This window comes from Lycium ferocissimum, chromosome 2, assembly GCF_029784015.1.
Source record: "Lycium ferocissimum isolate CSIRO_LF1 chromosome 2, AGI_CSIRO_Lferr_CH_V1, whole genome shotgun sequence".
Taxonomy (NCBI): domain Eukaryota; kingdom Viridiplantae; phylum Streptophyta; class Magnoliopsida; order Solanales; family Solanaceae; genus Lycium; species Lycium ferocissimum.
Genome location: NC_081343.1, coordinates 52,286,861 through 52,305,582, shown reverse-complemented (window position 1 = coordinate 52,305,582; position 18,722 = coordinate 52,286,861). Strand labels below are relative to the sequence as shown.

At 32.4% G+C, this 18,722-nt stretch overlaps 2 protein-coding genes and 2 long non-coding RNA genes across 17 annotated transcripts in view; 2 read left to right on the top strand and 2 right to left on the bottom strand.

Moving 5' to 3' along the window:
* Nucleotides 1–18,722, bottom strand: part of LOC132047722 (receptor kinase-like protein Xa21) — an 89,108-nt gene that overhangs the window by 8,563 nt on the left and 61,823 nt on the right. The window lies entirely within an intron of this gene.
* Nucleotides 7,993–13,267, bottom strand: LOC132048168 (uncharacterized). Its single transcript, XR_009412922.1, has 3 exons — nucleotides 13,041–13,267; nucleotides 8,570–8,638; nucleotides 7,993–8,457 (listed from the first exon to the last, which is right to left on the bottom strand). It is a non-coding gene; the product is annotated as an uncharacterized LOC132048168 (long non-coding RNA).
* LOC132043903 (uncharacterized) lies at nucleotides 8,887–11,423 on the top strand. 13 transcript variants are annotated; one of them, XR_009411979.1, is made up of 5 exons: nucleotides 8,887–9,063; nucleotides 9,738–9,925; nucleotides 10,431–10,618; nucleotides 10,803–10,873; nucleotides 11,162–11,423. XR_009411979.1 is itself a non-coding variant. In XM_059434366.1 (5 exons), exons 1-5 carry the CDS (start codon nucleotides 9,046–9,048, stop codon nucleotides 11,182–11,184), a joined length of 360 nt encoding a protein of 119 aa, XP_059290349.1. In that variant the 5' UTR covers nucleotides 8,887–9,045; the 3' UTR covers nucleotides 11,185–11,423. The 13 variants fall into 13 exon arrangements, 3 of the variants coding, with proteins under 3 accessions (XP_059290349.1, XP_059290356.1, XP_059290361.1); XM_059434366.1 differs by lacking the exon at nucleotides 10,431–10,618 and adding an exon at nucleotides 9,468–9,527; XR_009411958.1 differs by having other exon boundaries at nucleotides 10,803–11,423.
* Nucleotides 15,625–16,941, top strand: LOC132043897 (uncharacterized). 2 transcript variants are annotated; one of them, XR_009411951.1, is made up of 4 exons: nucleotides 15,625–15,762; nucleotides 15,913–15,998; nucleotides 16,105–16,429; nucleotides 16,744–16,941. It is a non-coding gene; the product is annotated as an uncharacterized LOC132043897 (long non-coding RNA). The 2 variants fall into 2 exon arrangements; XR_009411950.1 differs by lacking the exon at nucleotides 16,744–16,941 and having other exon boundaries at nucleotides 16,105–16,558.

The window sequence follows — 18,722 nt, the reverse complement described above, 5'->3', positions numbered from 1 at the left end:
CAAAAGAGCAATTGGAAAGTCACCTTAGGCCTACTATAGTAAAACCGTGTTACATATTCAGTAATTAAAATACAAACTACAGCAGCAATGACGTCATTAACTCCTAATGCTCCAAATGATAGAGAAATTGTCTGTGCCACATAAAATCCACCCAGTAATGATATACCTCCAAACAGTGCTCTTCTTGAAGGGGTTTTAAAGTAATTTCTTGAAATTTCTGGCACAATACGAATAATATCAATTAGTCGCCTAGGTCCTACTGCATTATCTTGTACAGCTTGAATTTTGAATGATTTTGACCTAGGTAATGGCCTGATTTTTGGAGTTATGGAGTATTGGATTACGGTTGTGGATGGTAAAGACAAAGAATGGATCATTTGATAAATTTGCAAGGGAAAAGGGTCAAATATACCTCTGAACTTTGCGAAAATGTTTAGATATAAACCTCGTTTAAAGTTTGGCTCATCTATACCCTTACCGTCCCAACTTTTGGCACAAATATACCCTCATGGACATTAAATGCCCTGCTAACCTCTCAAAAATCATTTTTTTTTTTAAATTGCCACATGACAATTATTTTATACTAGCTAGTCTTTTAACCCCTCCCCTCCCATACCCGACCCATCTGTTAAACCCTTTAACCCAAATACGTAAGCCCTATTTTCATAATTCCACCATTGCTAAACCTCCTCTATCCACCATTGATAAAGCTTCAGGACGGAGATCTTGCTGTCATTTTCGACTGAGGATTGAAAAATGAGGGCATTATTGGGAGTGGTTATGATGGTGACCCTGAGGCCGTCGGGGGCAGCGAAAAGTCGAGCAATATGTGTCAATGGAATTATATGACTCGTCATGGCGTAAGGAAGGAACACCACATGGGGTGGTATTGTTGTTTGTTTCTTCAGTATTGCCGCCATGGCTGATCAAAACGCTAATCAAATAGTCTTAAGTATATCTTTAACACAATGGCTGGGTAGTACTGCTAGCTATAGTAGGTTTAATTTGATTCTTATTTGAGAGTTTGTAGTAGGGGTACTTTAATTTATAATGTATATGCAATTTCTTAACTACCTGCAAGTCTGCAACTAGTGTTGTTCCAATTTAGCACAGATCTCGATGTTTTTGCATCATTAAACAAAATGTTTGATGAATTTTTAAAGTAGCTTGCTGAGTATCCGATACTTAGATGCTGAGACATTTGAAGCTGTACGACGAATTTTATGGTGGAGAGAAGCTTTATCTATGGTGGGTAGATGAGGTTTAGCAATGATGGAGTTATGAAAATAGGGCTTAGGTATTTGGGTTAAATGGGTTTAGCAGATGGGTCGGGTATGGTAGGGATGGGGTTAAAAGACCAGCTGGTATAAAATAATTGCCATGTGGTAATTAAAATGCCATGTAGCAATTAAAAAAAAGAAAAAGAAAATCATTTTGAGAGGCCAGTAGGGCATTTAACGTCATGAGGGTATATTTGTGCCAAAAGTTGGACGGAAGTGATAGGTGAACAAACCTTAAACGGGATATATCTGTATTATTTTCATGGGATTGGTAGATATGTTGTTTTCCTATTTGCAATTAAAGGAAAGTGAATATAGGATGGATGATTCAGCAACTATTGTTTTTTTTTTTTTTTTTGTCATAAAAGGTTACAGCAACTATTGGTTGAACAAAGATGGAGGCACTAAGAAAGAGAATGAAACCCAATCCTCAATGTCCCTGTTTTTTGTTTTCCTTAAATACCCCTGACAGAAAACTAGCAAGTAGCAAGGAGCAACACATTTAACTAGAGCCCTTTTTTGTCCTTTTGAAAATAAAATTATTACTCTGTCAATTGCCATTTCTTTCGGCTCCTTTTTCGCAAAAACCTTTCAGATGCTAGTATTTTTTAGTATTATCTCCTCCGTTCACTTTTACTTATTCATTATGAATTTTATACACCCCTTAAGACATAATAAATGAAGTACATAATTTATTATGATACCTCCGAGATACTGTGCAATAAGAAAGTGTCGACAAGGCTTAAAGGTAAGTTGTATAAGGTGGTAGTTAGACCAGTTTTATTGTACGGGATAGAATATTGGTCAGTCAAGAATGCCCATGTTCAGAAGTTTATTGTAGAGGAGATGAGGATGCTTAGATGGATATGTGAGCATACTAGGAGAAATATGATTAAGAACAAAATTATACGGGATAAGGTGAGAGTGGCCTTAGGGAAGCGAGACTAAGATGGTTTGGAGCTGTGAAGAGGAGATGCGAGGATGCGCCAGGGAGGAGGTGTGAGAGGTTGGCTATAGCAAGAGTTAGAGAGGTAAGTAGGTAAGCCAAGAAGAATTAGAGAGATTAGATTAACAAGCCGTGCATAGCTCAGTTGATTGAGAACATGACCGTGGATAGGAAGGTATGGAGGTCAAGGATTAAGGTAGATGGTTAGTAGATAACCGAGTGTTATCAATTTTTTTTTAGTGGTATGATCTTGCTAGTCGCGTAGTTTCTTTTTTACTAATGTGTATTGATACGAGTTGCTACATTTGTTTATACATTTGTTATTTTCTTGTCTCCTTTTCTTTCCTACATTACCTGCATCAGTTACTTTCTTTTGAACCGAGAGTCTATCGGAAATAGCTTCTCTACCCCATAAATGCAGAGGTAAGGTCGCGTACATCCTACCCTTACCACACCCCACTTGTGAGATTACAATGAGTATGTTGCTGTTGTAATTTACTATAATACCATATTAATTGGTGCATATTTTTAATGAATTTGAAAAATAATTTAAAATGAGTAATTAATACTATGGTTAAAACAAGAAAAAAAAAATTGTCTTCTCTTGTATGCTAAAAATGACAAGTAAAAGTGAAAATATATTTTTTGAATACGGAACAAGTAAAAGTAAATGGAGGAAATATTAAAAAGATATACAAAGCTTCAAAAGTAGCAAAAATGAAATTTGAAAAGAAAAAGAAAAGGGGATCAGTGAGATTGTTTTCTGTGACACTATTTATGCAATATCTGGTTTTCCTTTGGTTTTTATTGGGACCCTTTTATGAATTCGGGCCTGTTCGGTTTTATATTATTTCCTATTTAAGTTTCTCATTAAATTAATTTTACACTCAAAATTATTGTTTTGACTCGAGTAGCTAACAATTATTTTGCTTAATTCAATCACTTATTGAACTAATTAGTTTTAGTGTACGCACTTTGCGCGTGGTCAAAGCGTGTATCTCATTTGATAACAAAAGTTACAGAAAAAAAATTAGATTTAGCTACATACGTTGTCGTTAATCGTTACTAATCTGTCACTAAATAGGATTAACTTAATACATAAAAATAAAAAAACTCTGAGAGTTTTCATTTCTTAGAATAAGTGTAACAAAAAAAAAAGTAATGATAATTTGATTCATAATATTTTATTTACTACTATTTCATCCTTATTATTTAAATTTGCATTTTACCAATTTGACATTTAACATTATACTAAAATCGATTTTAATTTATTTCTAATTTCTTTAACCACTAATATTTTTCTTATTTAACAAACTTATATACTTGAGAGTTTTGTCAATGTGAAAAATAAATTTACTAATGTGAGAAATTTATTAATTAGTTAATTCAAAATAAGGGGTACAACGAAGTTCGAGGTGCACTGATTTCAGTTTTCTATTTGATTTTTCCAGTTTTGGTGTTACTTGTTTTATATTAAACAATTCTATAACAAAAAATAGGAACCCTAGTCCTAAAAGGAACTGTAATTAAGGCACACGTTTTTAAGCTTTTGATTTTTCCCTTTTCAGTGTTAATTACCTTATCAAATATGGAAGGATTTCTGAATAGACAAAACTTAGGCCGATAATAGGGTGATTAGGATTAAATCCTTGATATGACTTAGAAATTTGTTTACTAATAGGCCAACTAATGGGGTAGGTCGGGTAACACTTAAAATGATTGAAGAGTTTAATTTATATATTTGAACTCTAAGAAAAATAAATAATAAATTCAAATTTCAGATACGTGCAACATAAGTTTATTAATTTAAAAGGTAAAAGGATTTATAGAAAGTAAATCTTACTTCTATTTAAAGTCCTAAATCTTAGGGCTTCTTGTGTAGTTCAAATTAGGATAAATTCAAATAAATAAAATTTTGTTTATTTTATTAAGAAAATAAGAAACAATAATTTTATCTATTGTAGAGTCTTTTAATGAAATGCAAAAAAATGAAATATTAAAAAAAAACGCAAATCCAACTTTATTTCTAATTTCTTACTTATTCTCTTTTAATTATTTTTTTACTTAAAAATCAAGTTATACAAAATTAAATCAACTATAATTTATTTACACATAATGAATACGCTAAAACCTAATGGAGTTCTAGTGCAGAAAGATTTCCTACTTTATTTCTTTCGATTTCGGTGTCACATTTTGTTTATTTAATTATATAATACAAACTTCTTAAACCTAAATTTAACTTTAGGTGCACAAAAGGTTCTTCCTTTGATTTTTTTATTTTTGGTCTTACTTTTTCAAATAAGGAAGGATTTTATGAATATGTAAAATTAGCTGAACATTTAAATGCCCTATATATTATGAAATATTCACTACAACAAAAAAAAAAATAGAATCGACTACGAAGAATTGCTCGTAGCTAATAGAATCTTTTAATAATAGTAGCTGCTAAACAGTGAAATAATCACTTCTTTTATAGAAATGTTTGTCTATATAATTTTCGAAATACATAAAAAAAAAAAATTCAAGTACACTAACGAAAATTTGTAAAAGACCTGCAAAAAAAGAAAAGGAAGAGTCATGTAATCACACCTATAAATGAACGATGCAAATAATAACTTTACAAAATAATGTGGTTTTCTGTGTTATTATTTTTCTTCTGCAAATACATTAATTTTATATGGTTCAAATAAGACAAAAATTAAAATACAAAATGTAGCTGATTTTAAAATCTTAAATATTAGGAAAATAATTAAATGTTTCTCTCACAAAAAAAAAAAAAAAAAAAATCACATGTTTGAACTTTGAAGCCCCCTTTTTTTTTTCCCCAGTTTTGTAACAATGTCTAATTATAGTAGACTCTATCATTCCATATACATAAAAAAAAAAAGAAGGGAAAATAACACTCTATGGCATTTTGGGTAAAGTATTTACCCGAAATAGCCATATATTTTTTTTTTGACATTTTGTAGCCTTCAACCCATTTTAAAAAAAATAATAATTACTCGAGATAGCCACTCCCCTTACCCCCCCCCCCCCCCCCCACATATCAAACTCCAAGATGCTATTTTTCCTTCCAAATCTCTTTCTAATGTTGGTATTTTTTTAAGGGTAAATTGTATATAAACACACATACATTATGTTACACTGTATAAACACTGTATAACGCTGAATAACACTGCATAACACTATAAAAGTGTGTATAAATAACTCTTATACGTTACTCCCTCCAGATCAAAAAAAGAGTTCACTTAGGCTTTTTTTTTTTTTTAAATCAAAAAAAGAGTCCACTTAGCAAATCAAGAAACAATTCACCTTATTCTTCCAAAATTGCCCTTATTCACATATTCCTAAAAGTCTTTTATTACTCCAATTTTCTATGATATCATTAAATAGGTTCAACATTTGGTTATTCCAAGTTTGACTACTATTCAATTTTTTTTCCATTCCACCTGTTTTTCACAGATTTCAAGTTTGGCTCACTTATGGTGTGGTCTAGGCATTTAAAATTTATTCAAGGCATTTGATGATCAAGGGTCTTATAAATTTCATTTTTTATGCTTTGTACTTATGTAAAAGAAAATTAAAGGAGTGAACTGAGAGGGTTTGAAAACTCCATGGATATCAAAGTTGAAAAACCACTTGAAATAGTTCAAGACTTGATGGAAATCAAAGTTGAAGACTCCCTCGAAAGAGTACAACACCCTACTGATGTTAATGTTGATGTATGAGTGATCAAGTCCCAATATTTCAAGTTAATACTCATGGAAATATTAATTATGGGTAGTTTAGTCAATTTACATTTTTTTTATCTTGGAGTGAGTAGTTTCTTAAGGGGTGTGAAAAAGTCTACGTGGACTCCTTTTTTGATCTAGAGGGAGTATTATATATTTTTATATAAGGTTTATACATTGTCTACAGTAGGCGTATAAAGTTGTATATTGTTGTATAAAGTTGTACATTGTTGTATAATGCTGTATATACACGCTGCGACCATAATTTGTTGGGTTATAGGTTTGTAATTTAAAAATATGGCTACGCAAATGTAATTTTGTGTGCTAAATTGTACATTATTGAAATTCTCCCTAAAAATATGATAGATATTTATGAAAATTCTAATCAATACGTACAATTTTCTTTTTGCAAAAAATTCTTTATTTTCTTTACAAGTATGGTTCCGGCCGAAAAAAAGTATTAACTTTAACATATTACATATTCAAATATGTGATAAAAAATTTAACAACATAAATAAAATAATACGAATGAGAAATAAAATTCGAATCGAAGCATGCCTTTTTCGATGAAATCTCTATCACATACTCGAATCTTCTTCTTCGCTGCACAAAAATATTGAAGAATCAATTGATAATGACATCGTTTCTAACGACTTCAAGTAAAGAAATAGAAATTTAGCTCCTAAACCTAAAATTTTAACGTGCGAGATTAAATTCCAAAAACACAATAAAATCACATGTAATATCATAAGCAAATAAAGAAGAAGCGAAAAATTGAAGGGAAAAAAAAAAAAGCGTTAAGGATCGTGAAGATTACTATTATGAAAATGAGTATATTGGTTTTAATATCCGGCATCACAAATGTAGTGTAATTAGAACTCTAGTTAAAGAAAATCTAAATTTGAAGAAATAGTTCGGTCAAAGTCTTATACAAGGTAAAGTTCTAAATTTTCAATTTTTCTATTATGGAATATTTAATGGGAGAGTTGCCTTTGAGATTGATAGTTTACGGTCTTACCGTAATCAATTTAAACAAATTGAATTTAGTCCATTGCTATCTAAGAATATAAATTCTACGTAGAGGCAATTCTAAAGGTTAAAATATTAGTACATAATTTATATAAGGTAAATCTTAAATTAACTTTGAAAGTTCTAAGTATTATTTCTTGCTACCTAATTAGTATAAGGAAAGATTTGATAAATAAACTTGTAGTTGACTTCAAAGTACTAATTTTTATGAAAATAGTAAATGACTATTTATAGCACAACTATTTGTAACAAATTAATAATAACAAAAAGGAGTATGGTGGGGTAGAAGTTGACAACCTGGAATTTGTGATGGAAGAAAACTTATTGAGGTGGAACCATTCCGTAAACAATATAACCACTAATGAGTAGGTACAACAATTGATTATAGTGCACCCGTATATGTAAAATCGATGAGGCTTTAACTTCGGAAACGAATCCAAGTAATCACAAAGCTACATTCATTTTCAAGTATCAATAAGGGTCATGGTAAAATCCATAGGATTCCTCCATCCTTAATTAGACGTCTCGGGTTCGGGCTTTACAAGTGGAGAAAATCATATTAGGGAGTGCTTCTCTCTTAAATGATCTTACGGTGAGAATCCATATTAATCGGAGCCTTAATACGATTACCATATATATATATATATAGAATTGGAAGAAAGAAAGAAGCTTAACCATCAAGTTTTTAATGACGATGAAAAAGCATATGTCATAGCACAATACCTCGATCCATTTTTCTTTCTGCCCACTTCTGCTGCAAAAAATTTGGATGGCTTTGTTGTTTGCAAAGAGTACCAATACTTTCTTGGAAGAAAAAGACAATGCGTAAAACGTTTTTTATGTTAAACCCAATAAAAGATGAAAGATTTGTATTGACGGCAAAAAATAAATAAAGTACAAATTGTGCTTCGTGCATTTAATATAATCACTGTTTTATACGCGTGTATGTAAGTCATAAAGTAATATGTAATTTTTAAAATAACAGTATTTAAATAAAATTTGGAGTAAAAATATAAATAAAGGATAACGTATAATTTTTATGACTGGTCATTTACTAAATTGTTTGTCAAGGTCATGATTGAGTATCGTCTAAAACTACAAAGATGAATAATCAAAAGGAAAAATAGAATCCAACATGATGACTTGTTTAAACCTTTGATTTATTTATCATCGCACATACTTGATAGCATCCAAGCATTAGCTTATCTTATTTCATTTTTTCAAGAATTCACCGTCTTTTTAGGTGAAATATTCAAATAAAACAATACTTGTGTAAGCATACATGTATGTTAGAATTACTATTTGCGTAAATTACATGAACGGAGCAGTATATATAGCACATCAAACGAATATTACTCATGAAAACTGGCATAATTTTAACTTACATATCTTTCATTTGTAATTATTGTCTCCCTCCACCCGCTCTGTCCTTCTTAAATAGGTGATGTTAATGTTACTAACATGCAAACATCTACAAAGCATCAGATTAGGATAAGTGATAAACACAAAGTAATTGTTGTTAAAGTTAATCTAACTACATAAATGAATATATTCATGAAAAATTGTGTTAAAGTTTAACTTACACTCATTTGTAACTATTGTCCCTCTCCACTTGCTATGTCCTGATGTTAGTGTTACCAATATGCAAACATCTGAAAAGCATGAAATTAAAATTAGTGATAAATATCAAATGATTATTGTTATAATTTAATTCTCCCAACAAGAAAAAATAGAAAATTAACTTTTTCAAGACAAATATATTCTTATAGCTATGTTTTATTTAGGAAAACTACGTTCATTAATTTTCTATATTTTACAAATGCGGGTTTCAACATGGTTGCTTACAAGTCAATAAATTTAAATCCAAGGGCAATTTAGTCATTGGGTATTAGTAATATATTCAAACACCAATTTACTTGAGAATTAGCTGATACTGTATATTCTACGAGGGTTTAATGTGCTATATGCACAAGTAAAATCTACGTGTCTCTTTATACTTGTAGCCAGCGCATAGATTTACTCCTCATCATCTCTTTCTCTTTGACAACTCGCCGGGGTTATGCTAATTCGCCTCCAGGTGATTTTTCTCTTCGTATCTCTTTCTGTATTTGGGTATTCTACAAAGTTCCTCTATTTTGGTTTGAATTAATTTCTTCCTGGATTTTGGTGAGTAGTGCTCTCTTCTTTATATTTTTTCCTAATAATTGCTCCAATTCGGTGGATGTGTTAGTTTTCCAATTTTGAATCCTTTCTTGCTGGGTTTTATACATCCATGTTAGCAGGGGCGAATTAATTTCCCTTCTTTTTTAAGTGGATCGCCCATGTTTTAAGAAGTGGGGGCTATGGCCTTTTTGAAACTTTGAGGTCTGCCCATCGTCTGCTAAGCGAGTTGAATAGAAATTTCTCTATATACTTTGATAAACAATCTTGCTGGTTTGGAACTTCTCTTGCGATATCTAGGAAATAAGGTCACATCAAAAGGTAAATGTGCAGGCAGGGACCAGGATTCAACAGGTCGTGGATGATAGATCAAGGAATAAGGTATTATGATGATGCATGTAGGTGTAAGTACATATCGAATTTTGTAGCGCAAGATGTAAAATTCCTGTTAGCACACAAGGTAAGAATGTTGAGTATACTACATATCCATTCATACTTCTTCTTTTGTTGGTTTTTGTTGTGTGGTCCAATTTTTTCACTGAATATTGTCAATGTAATTTTGCTTCTGAAGCCTCGTCTGCTGGATTGCAGGTTTCCCATTCATCAAACCACCGCCAAAACTTCTATAGAACTATGGTTAATCATATTCAGGATGATGAATCATTGACAAAATGTTCAGTGTTTTATTTGATGGTGTTGGACGCATGCTCAATGACAACTTCAGACTGTTGGTTCACTTATCTTTTAGTCTTTCTAAAAAATATTGGATTATCCCCAAGGTTTGTACCCATTTTCTTGTTGTTAGGTACTCTGATGAGCATGTGTCTTCCAATAATCTATTTAGCATTAAGACCAAAAGAAATATAACCCTCTTTCTGCATTTTAAAATTAAGAGAGTTTCAGAAGACTATATATGGTTATTGCAAAAAGGTACATCCATTCAAGCACCACTATTTGTTAGTTCAGTAAGTGGTACATACAGTTAATTTTCTTGCGCTAATAAATCATTATTTGAGTTTATTTTGACAGATTCTTGCTTTCTTATTTTCATTTTATTGACTTTTAATATTTTCATTGAACATTACATCATACGTGGCTTGCAATTGCTAACCTAGAAGTCTACGTGTGCGTTTCACAATACTCGATAAAGCAAAAGCATGATCTTGGTTCGTTTTGGGTTTTTTTTTTTTTTTTTTTTTTGGTGCTGTGTTATGATGTTTTTTTTTTCCTGAAAAACAATTGTGGGTGTTAGTGATTTTTTGACTCTTTTGCTTTGGATTTCAGAGAAGAGGCGTGCTGAGCCTGCTAGGATTAGGGAATGAGTATTGCTGGAAATTTCACAAAATTATCAAGTAACTTCTTTAGCTAAACAAAAGTAGTTAAAGCTGCTGGAACATTAAGGAAGAAGACAACCAAATATTTTAAAAAGAAGAACAGATTCTGAAACAGTGCAGTCTTTTGTCTAATAAAAGGTTGGTTAATTAAACACCATTTGCCTTAAATGGATAAGGTTAGAAGTTGATCTGGAATTCAACTGTTTATCAACTTGTCGGGACATTCAAAATGGTTCACTAAATGGATAAGTCTAAATTAAACATCATGTATCTGCCTTAATCAAATTCTTCTATGAAACTAATTTTGTTGTTGCCTTCCAAGATGCGATGCTGATGTTTTTGGGAAGGACATAGACCTACTCCTGCTGCTGCTTTTAGCTGTTGGGATAATAGGTTAGTTCTTCTATTCATTAGTTTTCTGTGAACTACATATTGAACACAGTTCTTTTAGCCTCTAAGCTGTCATCTGTGGAGATACTGCCCAATTTTCTTCACTTTTTTCCTCTCCTTTGAAATCTGCCAGGTACATTTCTCTTCATTTTTGTCTTTAACTTTAACTTCAATCTTCTTTATCTCTGTAGTGGATCCTTTTACCTGTTTTTCCGCATATGATACTATATTACACCTACTCAAATTTCTCTATCTTGTATAGAAACGCTAATTTCCTACCTTATGTAACAGGGCCCAATGTTCTTATCGAATGAGGCTACACTCGGCTGACCTTCGAGTTAATGTATCGCATTTTATTAATATGTAAATAGAAAGTAGGGATCTTGTAGAAAGGGACTCCTAACCAAACTGCATCAAGCAGTTTATACGTAATAAGTTTGTCTTTTCAATCTTTGATATGTTTGCATTTCACCACTTATGGCATGTACTCAGAAACTGAAAAGTGGCATAAATTGTTCACTTTGCAATTTAGTATGAAGCTTTTGCAAATAAAGGCTGACCTTATATCCTTTTAAATCTGGTTTATGCACGGGCCATATACCCCTAGTTCAAAAGAGAAATAGACCATTATGCACGTGTTCCTTCATCACTATGACCTTTATTTCTATCCTCTTCCCAATATTTATTTTTGCAAATCTTACCAAATCACAACCAAATATTATGTACTCTTTAAATATATAAAAATGATGAGACAACTGGAGCAAGCAAGTACTTATGACCTAAGAAACAAGACTCTTAAAATTTGAAGGCTCAACAAAAGATATTACAAAAGCATGAGCTTGATTTTGAAATGCATTTACTTTGAAAAATTGGGTGAATTGATTGAACTCCTATGGCAGGTGAAACAATCAATACAACATCAGCAATCTTGAATCAAATATTGACTGCAAATAGTAATGAACTACACAATCAATTACCGTTTATATTCTCAATTTTAAAAGACAACTGAATAGAACATCGTTAGTTTCATTTTCCTTAAGGACTATGTTTGCACCAAGTTGACTGTTCATACCAAAAACTTAGGAGTCCAAGAATTTCAGCTAAAATATTTGTAGCTTAATAAGGAGATTTTTAAGTTTGTCCAAACAAGCTTTTTAGTTTGTATATTTAAAAAAATTTAATTAGTAAAAAAAGAATAAGTGAGTAATTCAAGTAGCCTGTAAGTAGAATACAAAACATATTATATTGGATATAGAATTTTTAATCTATTGATCTGTTGTTTGACTTTATTTTTAAAGTGTATATTCCCTTGGTGCTTCATTGTACTTTGAGCAATCTATCAACAAAATCTACATATTGGTAGTAGAAAAAATTAAATATTCAATTGGAAAAAAAATCTCAAACCATATATGTATAAAGGCAGAAACGGAGTGCCCATTGTTATTAGTACATGATTAGTATCTGGTAGCGTAAGAATGCAAATACAAATTCAAAATAAACACCCAATAATCTTTCATGATAGAAAAATTAAACATTCAACTAAAATTTCTTAAACCAATCTCAAAAGATAGGGGAGGCAAGGTTACGTCATCCACATACACATAGTATGCCTAAAAAAATGTTTCAAGTATAGCTAAACGTTAACTGTTGTCTAAAATTTAATTCTCAAACCTGTTTGTAATAAGAAACAAATAAAGAGGCAAATTTCAACGCTTGTTTGAACTTCTCAACGCGGAGGTTGATTCAAAATTTGAAAAGAGTTTTTGCAAAAGAAATATTAGATTTTTCTCAAAAACCATTTTTTTAGCCGAACCCTTGAAAGAAAAGTTTTTTTATTGTAATAAAAATCGAAAAACTTTAATAATTAGTTGAAAAAATGTTTTACCTAAAAAATTGAAAAATTATTTGCAGGCACATTTATATTAAACATATGACATCATTTCAAATTAGAAAATCTAATAGTTCATTGGACTTCTAATTTCGGGTTATTGAGTTACTCTCTCTGTTAGTGGACCAAAAAACTTTCCAAGAATAAAAGATTGGGATTCATTATAATAATAGTGCTATATAGTATGTCTTAAAAAATGGACGGTATAGATAAAAATTATGCACAGACACTAACAAATACAAGTGGAAAATAGTTGCGGCAACAAAAAGAGAACCGACATACCCGTTAAAAATAGTTGCCTGATTGTTGTATAAGGAATATATATGAAGCATTGGAGTATTGTTGTTAGAAGGCGTGGTTCTTTTTCTGCGAAGAGAAGCGTTTATACAAAAAAAGTGTGTATGATGCGTTGCCTTTATTCGTTTGTGAAGTGTTGCTGATTTGTGATAAAGGAATTTGAAGCATTGGAGTGAAGTGAGGCATTTTGTGATGGTTGTTCAAAGGAGTGGTTTTTTGCTCAAGCGAAGAGACACTTTCTGCAAATAAGTGCTATGATGCGTTGCCTTTTTTCTTTTAAACGTTGGTGGCTATTAAGTAAAATTTTAGAAGTTTAGTTAGGCAATTCTAATTAGGTTTTTAAGAAGGGTAAATATGTAATTTAACACTTTCAGTTAGGGTTAAATACTTTTAATATAATATAGATATGGAAAAGAAAATTCACTTTGAACTTTGGGAAATAGTTAAGTATCCATATCCGTTATCTTGTACTATAATTCTGCTATCTAATTATCTTAATTATCTTGCTTCTTAGTATCTTTTTATAAAGATATCACAAAAGCATGTTAAATGATGTATCGTGCATCATGCATCACTAGCTTTATTTATTTTCCCCCAAATAATTTTTTACCCACCAACTTAACACAACCCGACCCGGATATAATTTTTTCACCCAACCCATTTTCTTTTCTCTTTCTTACTCTCTTCTTCTTCCTCCATGTCCACCATCTCCGATCCCTCACCCCAGCTCCTCCAATTTCCAAATAGTACCATTTTTCACTTTGAAAACAAAAAACTACTTTTCTCAAATACTTCATGGCTAAACGGTCCTGGAAAACATTTTGCAAGAAAACATTTTCCTTCATACCAAACACACCCTTTAATCTCAATCAAACTGGGTCCGTAGTATAAATGAATCATCCATACTTATCATACCAGACTTTCTCACAGTTTGGTGGGAAGTAGTTGTTGTAGATGGCAATTCTTTTTCTGTATTCTGTTCGAGGTCAGCTTTAACTATTATCCTCACATTCAACTTTTTTTAATGCCTTAAATTTTACTCATATGTTATTTCTTGATGACCCAGTTTTCGTTTGGTTGTGTGTGTGTGTATGTCACAGTCACCAGTTTCTTTAACTTTACTTCCAATTTATGCATAGACGTTTCAGTTTGATCTAATTTTCTTATAATTTTCTCAACAAATTTAGACCAATTCTTGAAATGGATCTTCAGAAACAAAAAAATAAGGATTAATATACTTTGGGAGTTATATCCTAGGCATTCAAACCATTGTGAAGAGACAAAAAGGGAGATAGTGTAACTGATCTTTGCTACTGTTAAGTTTGGAGCTCCAATTTTCTGAAAATGGGAAAACAGGGATCTCCTAGAGGTCGTCGAGTAGAGAACCCGGATTTAGATATGTCATATGGGGTTAAAGAACATGAATATCGAAGTTTAGATATGCAACGCAGAGGTGATCCTCCTATAGGAAGAAGGTTATCAGGGAAAGAGTTCAAATGGGACAAAGTTTTTTTGGTGAAAGGGTTGAAAAATGACTCTGCAAATAGGGATGGCGATAGGGCGGGTTAGGGCAGGTTAGGGCGGGGCGAAAAGCAAGCTTTGGCCTCTTAAGATTTTGGCCCGTCCTGCTGCTTCATGTTAATTTTTTCGAGGAAATTGTCTCATACTCTTTTCTTTTGCTAAACCCGTTTATGTTTCGCAGCTTGTTTATATTATCTTTCATTTTTCATCTTTATTTTTCGACGACGCTGACATATTTTCTTAAAAACAATTAGATGAATGATTAGTTCCTAAAATTGGATTTTTTTCTTTTGATCATTCAAATTTCATAATAGAACTAGAATTTAAATATTTTACTATGTTTAGCATGAGAATACACAAAATCATCTTTAGTATAATTAAATAAGCTTGAAGGAATGTCACAGTTAAAAAAAAAATGATTTGTCTTAATTACTAAAAACAAACTTGTGATGTAAGTAGAAACTGGCAGTAGTAGTATTTCACCTTTTTGCGAGATGTCTTTTGAGTGATTTCTTCTAAATGAATATTGTTAATCGTAAGATCGATAATTAGGTGATCACTTTTGCGATAAATAGGAAAGGTTTTGTACAAGCTTAAACAAATAGAATAGTTCTATTCCGGGTTTACTTCATAAGTTTAGTTTTATAATAAAAAATATTGATTTTTAATTTATGCTAGAAGTCACATTTTAACAAATAAGAATTTAATAACAGAAATGAGAAATTTTACAAACTTCCAAGCAATCATGCTTATACTTTTAGTAGTAAAGAACGACGCTTCAAAATGTGGATTCAAAATAACGAACAAGAATAAAATAGTCATTTTTTATCCAACCCACTTATAACCCATTTCTTGCCCTGCCCTATTAAAAATTTTCAAAAATGAAATTTTGCCCCTCGTCATGTTTAGTTTATATTGCTTTCCACCTTTTAACCGTATTATGACTTTGCCTTGCCACCCTTTTCCCGCCCTACCCTAATAGCCATCCCTACCTGCAAAGTTTGCTCCTAAAGGAGTTTATGTTGGGAAGAGGCAAATGTGGTGGCTGCATAGACATATTAGGTCTATAGTTTTCACAATATTGTTACTGGGCTTTCTTTACCTTTTGGATTCTCTTCTGTTCTCGATTTTTGAGCCCGTGGTGCTTCAGAATAATTTTTCTTTACAAGGCTCGAGTAAGATCGAGGTATGACGTTGTGATTCCCAAAATCTATTAACACTTAGTTTATGCCTGAAGTGCCTAGTATACTGAATGGAACCAGTAGACATGCTTCTCAGAATAGTAAGCTCTGCGAGGTGATTTATTTTAATTTGCTATCTAATTTTGTAGCTGAAGGTGGATATGGTACGAGGACAGCAAAAGAAGGTCCGGTAAAGCTGTATGAAAGGCTTCTAAATCTGGCTTCTTCTTCTCTTGCAGAGGTTTGTTGTGATACTCAACCTGATTAACTTCATTTGGAAATTGCATTTGTAACCAAACTGACAATTAACATCTATCTTTTATTTGGATTTCCTTAAATTGCTGCAGAGGGAATTTAAGAAAGAGTCATCAAAGTTATGGGAGGAGCCATATCCTCAGGCATCATCTTGAAAACCTTGTGCAGATAAAACTAGTCCAGATGGTAATAGGATATTTTTTTTCTCTTATTTGTAGTTTGCTCATGCATGCATTATGTTGTTTATTATATGCATCTTTAATCAGTTCGATTTCTCATATTTGAAAGTGTGATTCTCCCTTTGAATGTTGAATTGCGGTATAATTGTTTAAAGTTGTCAGGGCAGGGAAACCTAGAAACATCACTGGTTATACATTAATCAGCGCAAATGGAGGACTAAATAAATAAAGAGTTGCTGTAAGTGTATAAATTTGTTTTTTTTCCTTTTTACTCTTACCGAGTTGTGCAGCTGAATCTACTTGATAGTACTGTTATGTTTGCGTATTCTTGAAGAGATCATGGAATGAAATTTTGTAATTGTGTCCAGTGGCGGGTGACCCGGCCAGGGTGTTTAACCGAACACCCTTCGCTGAAAAATTATACCGTGCACATATGTCAATTATTACGTATTACAGACATATATTATATATTGAATACCCTTAATATATAAATTATATGAATTCGAACACTCTTGACAAAATTTCCAGCACCACCACTGATTGTGCCTGCAGGTCTGCAATGCTGTCGATGTTGCATCTCTCCTAAATGCCACTTTGGTCATTCCCAAGTTTCTTTATAGCAATGTCTGGAAGGATCCTAGGAGGTGGCATTGTCTAATTTGTTCATTAAATCATGCGTTGAAAATGTCTAATTTGTTGGGAAAATGAATTTGGCCTGAAAATGTCTAGTTGGCATTCCACTTCATTAAAGATGCCAAGTGTCTTTCCATTTCAGCCCCACGTCATAATACCTCAGCATCTCAAGACTTTCCAACCCATGGAAAGAGAAATAAAAGAATCTTTCCCAGAAAAATAAAAATAATTCCCATTGGCTTTAAATTCATACAACCAACTTATAATAATCTCCAACAATAAAAAAAGCTAAGCTGATAAATGTGGAAAAAGGACCCGAAAATGAATTTGGGTTTGGGTTTCTGCCTCTCATCAAATCATTCTCAGGTAAGTGCTTCAACTAGAACCCAAGGTAATTTCTTGAAGAATTTCAGTTAAATTGGGACCACTGTAGTTTCTGCACACAAACTGTTTGATGAATTGTCTGAACGAGAATTAGAATCTTGCTTTACCCTTATATTAGAAGATGCAGAATGCAAGACAAAATTCTAATATTTCGATTCTTGCAGAAGAGATTATTGTGCATATTTTCTTAAGATTACCTGTTAAAACTCTCTTGCAATTAAAGTGCGTATGTACACGCTGGCGCACTCTGATTTCAACCCCCTGCTTCATTTCTGTGCATCTCAAGAGATTTTTATTTCAGACCCCAATGACCATCATATCCTGTTCAGAGTAGTGCAATAAATGGTTTGATGTTGACCCCTTAACGAAATCCGAGCTCCTGGATAAAGCTTGCTGAACCCTATACGTCTGATTATTCTGTTGTGGGTTCAATCAATGGATAGGTTTGTCTAAGCATTGTTCCCGTAAATTGATTTGCCTATGGAACCCTTCGATACATCAATTTAAACTGCTCCCTATGCACAATATTAAGGTTCAAAGGACGCGGAAATGTTATGTGAGTGTGGGTTTTGGGTATGAAAAGAATTCTGATGATTACAAGGTCGTGAGGATTGTGAACTACTATAAAGGTTGGCAAGGGACTATAGTTGAGGTTTACTCGACCAAATTGGAATCTTGGAGGGAAGTTAAGACTGATGTTCACTCATACTTATATTTTCTAAAGATTGGTCAAACACTTCAACTCTCTAAAATATGCATATTTTTTTAAAAAAAATTAAGAAGTTTTTGCTTCCTAGAAGTAAGTTTTTGCTTCCTAGAAGTTTGGTAAAATAGGCTATAAAAAGTATTGTGTTGTTGGTGTATATAAGTTAAATCCAATCAATAATACTACAAGTAAAGTAAAACTCCCACAAAAAATGATAAACACATACCTTCAAACTTGTTATCTCCAAGATCTAAATGTTGCGGCAGTTGTAAGTAACCTAATTCTCTTGGAATTGTTCCAACAAAGTTATTTCGAAACAACATTAGGAGTTGAAGTTGCGTGCATTCAGATATGCCTATTGGTACCTCTCCGCTTAACATGTTGGAGCCAAGTGCAAGCTTTTGCAATCTGGGAAGACAATGACATAAATTAGAAGGGAAATCACCAGTTAAACCAGCAGTTTTGAGATCCAAAATTTCTAGTGTCGAGATGTTGAATATGGAGAGCATGTTGGAGCCATTGAGTAGTTTATTGTTTCCTAAGATGAACCATTTCAAACACGGAAGAGTGGCTAATCCTATTGGAATTTCTTCGGTGAAGTTGTTGTAACTAAGATAAATGACTCTCAATCTTCGTAAATGAGAAAATTCTGGTGGATTTCACCGTGGAAATCATTATCGCTTAGATCAAGTGAAACAAGTCAGGTTGCCAAGTTGTGGCGGGATTGTACCAGTCAAGCCCATGTATGAAATATTCAGTCCAGTAGCTCGTTGATGACGAGAGCCACAAATGATCCAATCCAATCTCA

Excerpts from the sequence above, each read along its gene's own strand:
- LOC132043903 (XM_059434366.1), top strand. Across the intron at positions 9,528-9,737 it reads ATGATAGATCAAGGAATAAG|GTTTCCCATTCATCAAACCA; the intron begins GTATTATGATGA and ends GCTGGATTGCAG. Across the intron at positions 9,926-10,802 it reads AATATTGGATTATCCCCAAG|ATGCGATGCTGATGTTTTTG; the intron begins GTTTGTACCCAT and ends TTGCCTTCCAAG.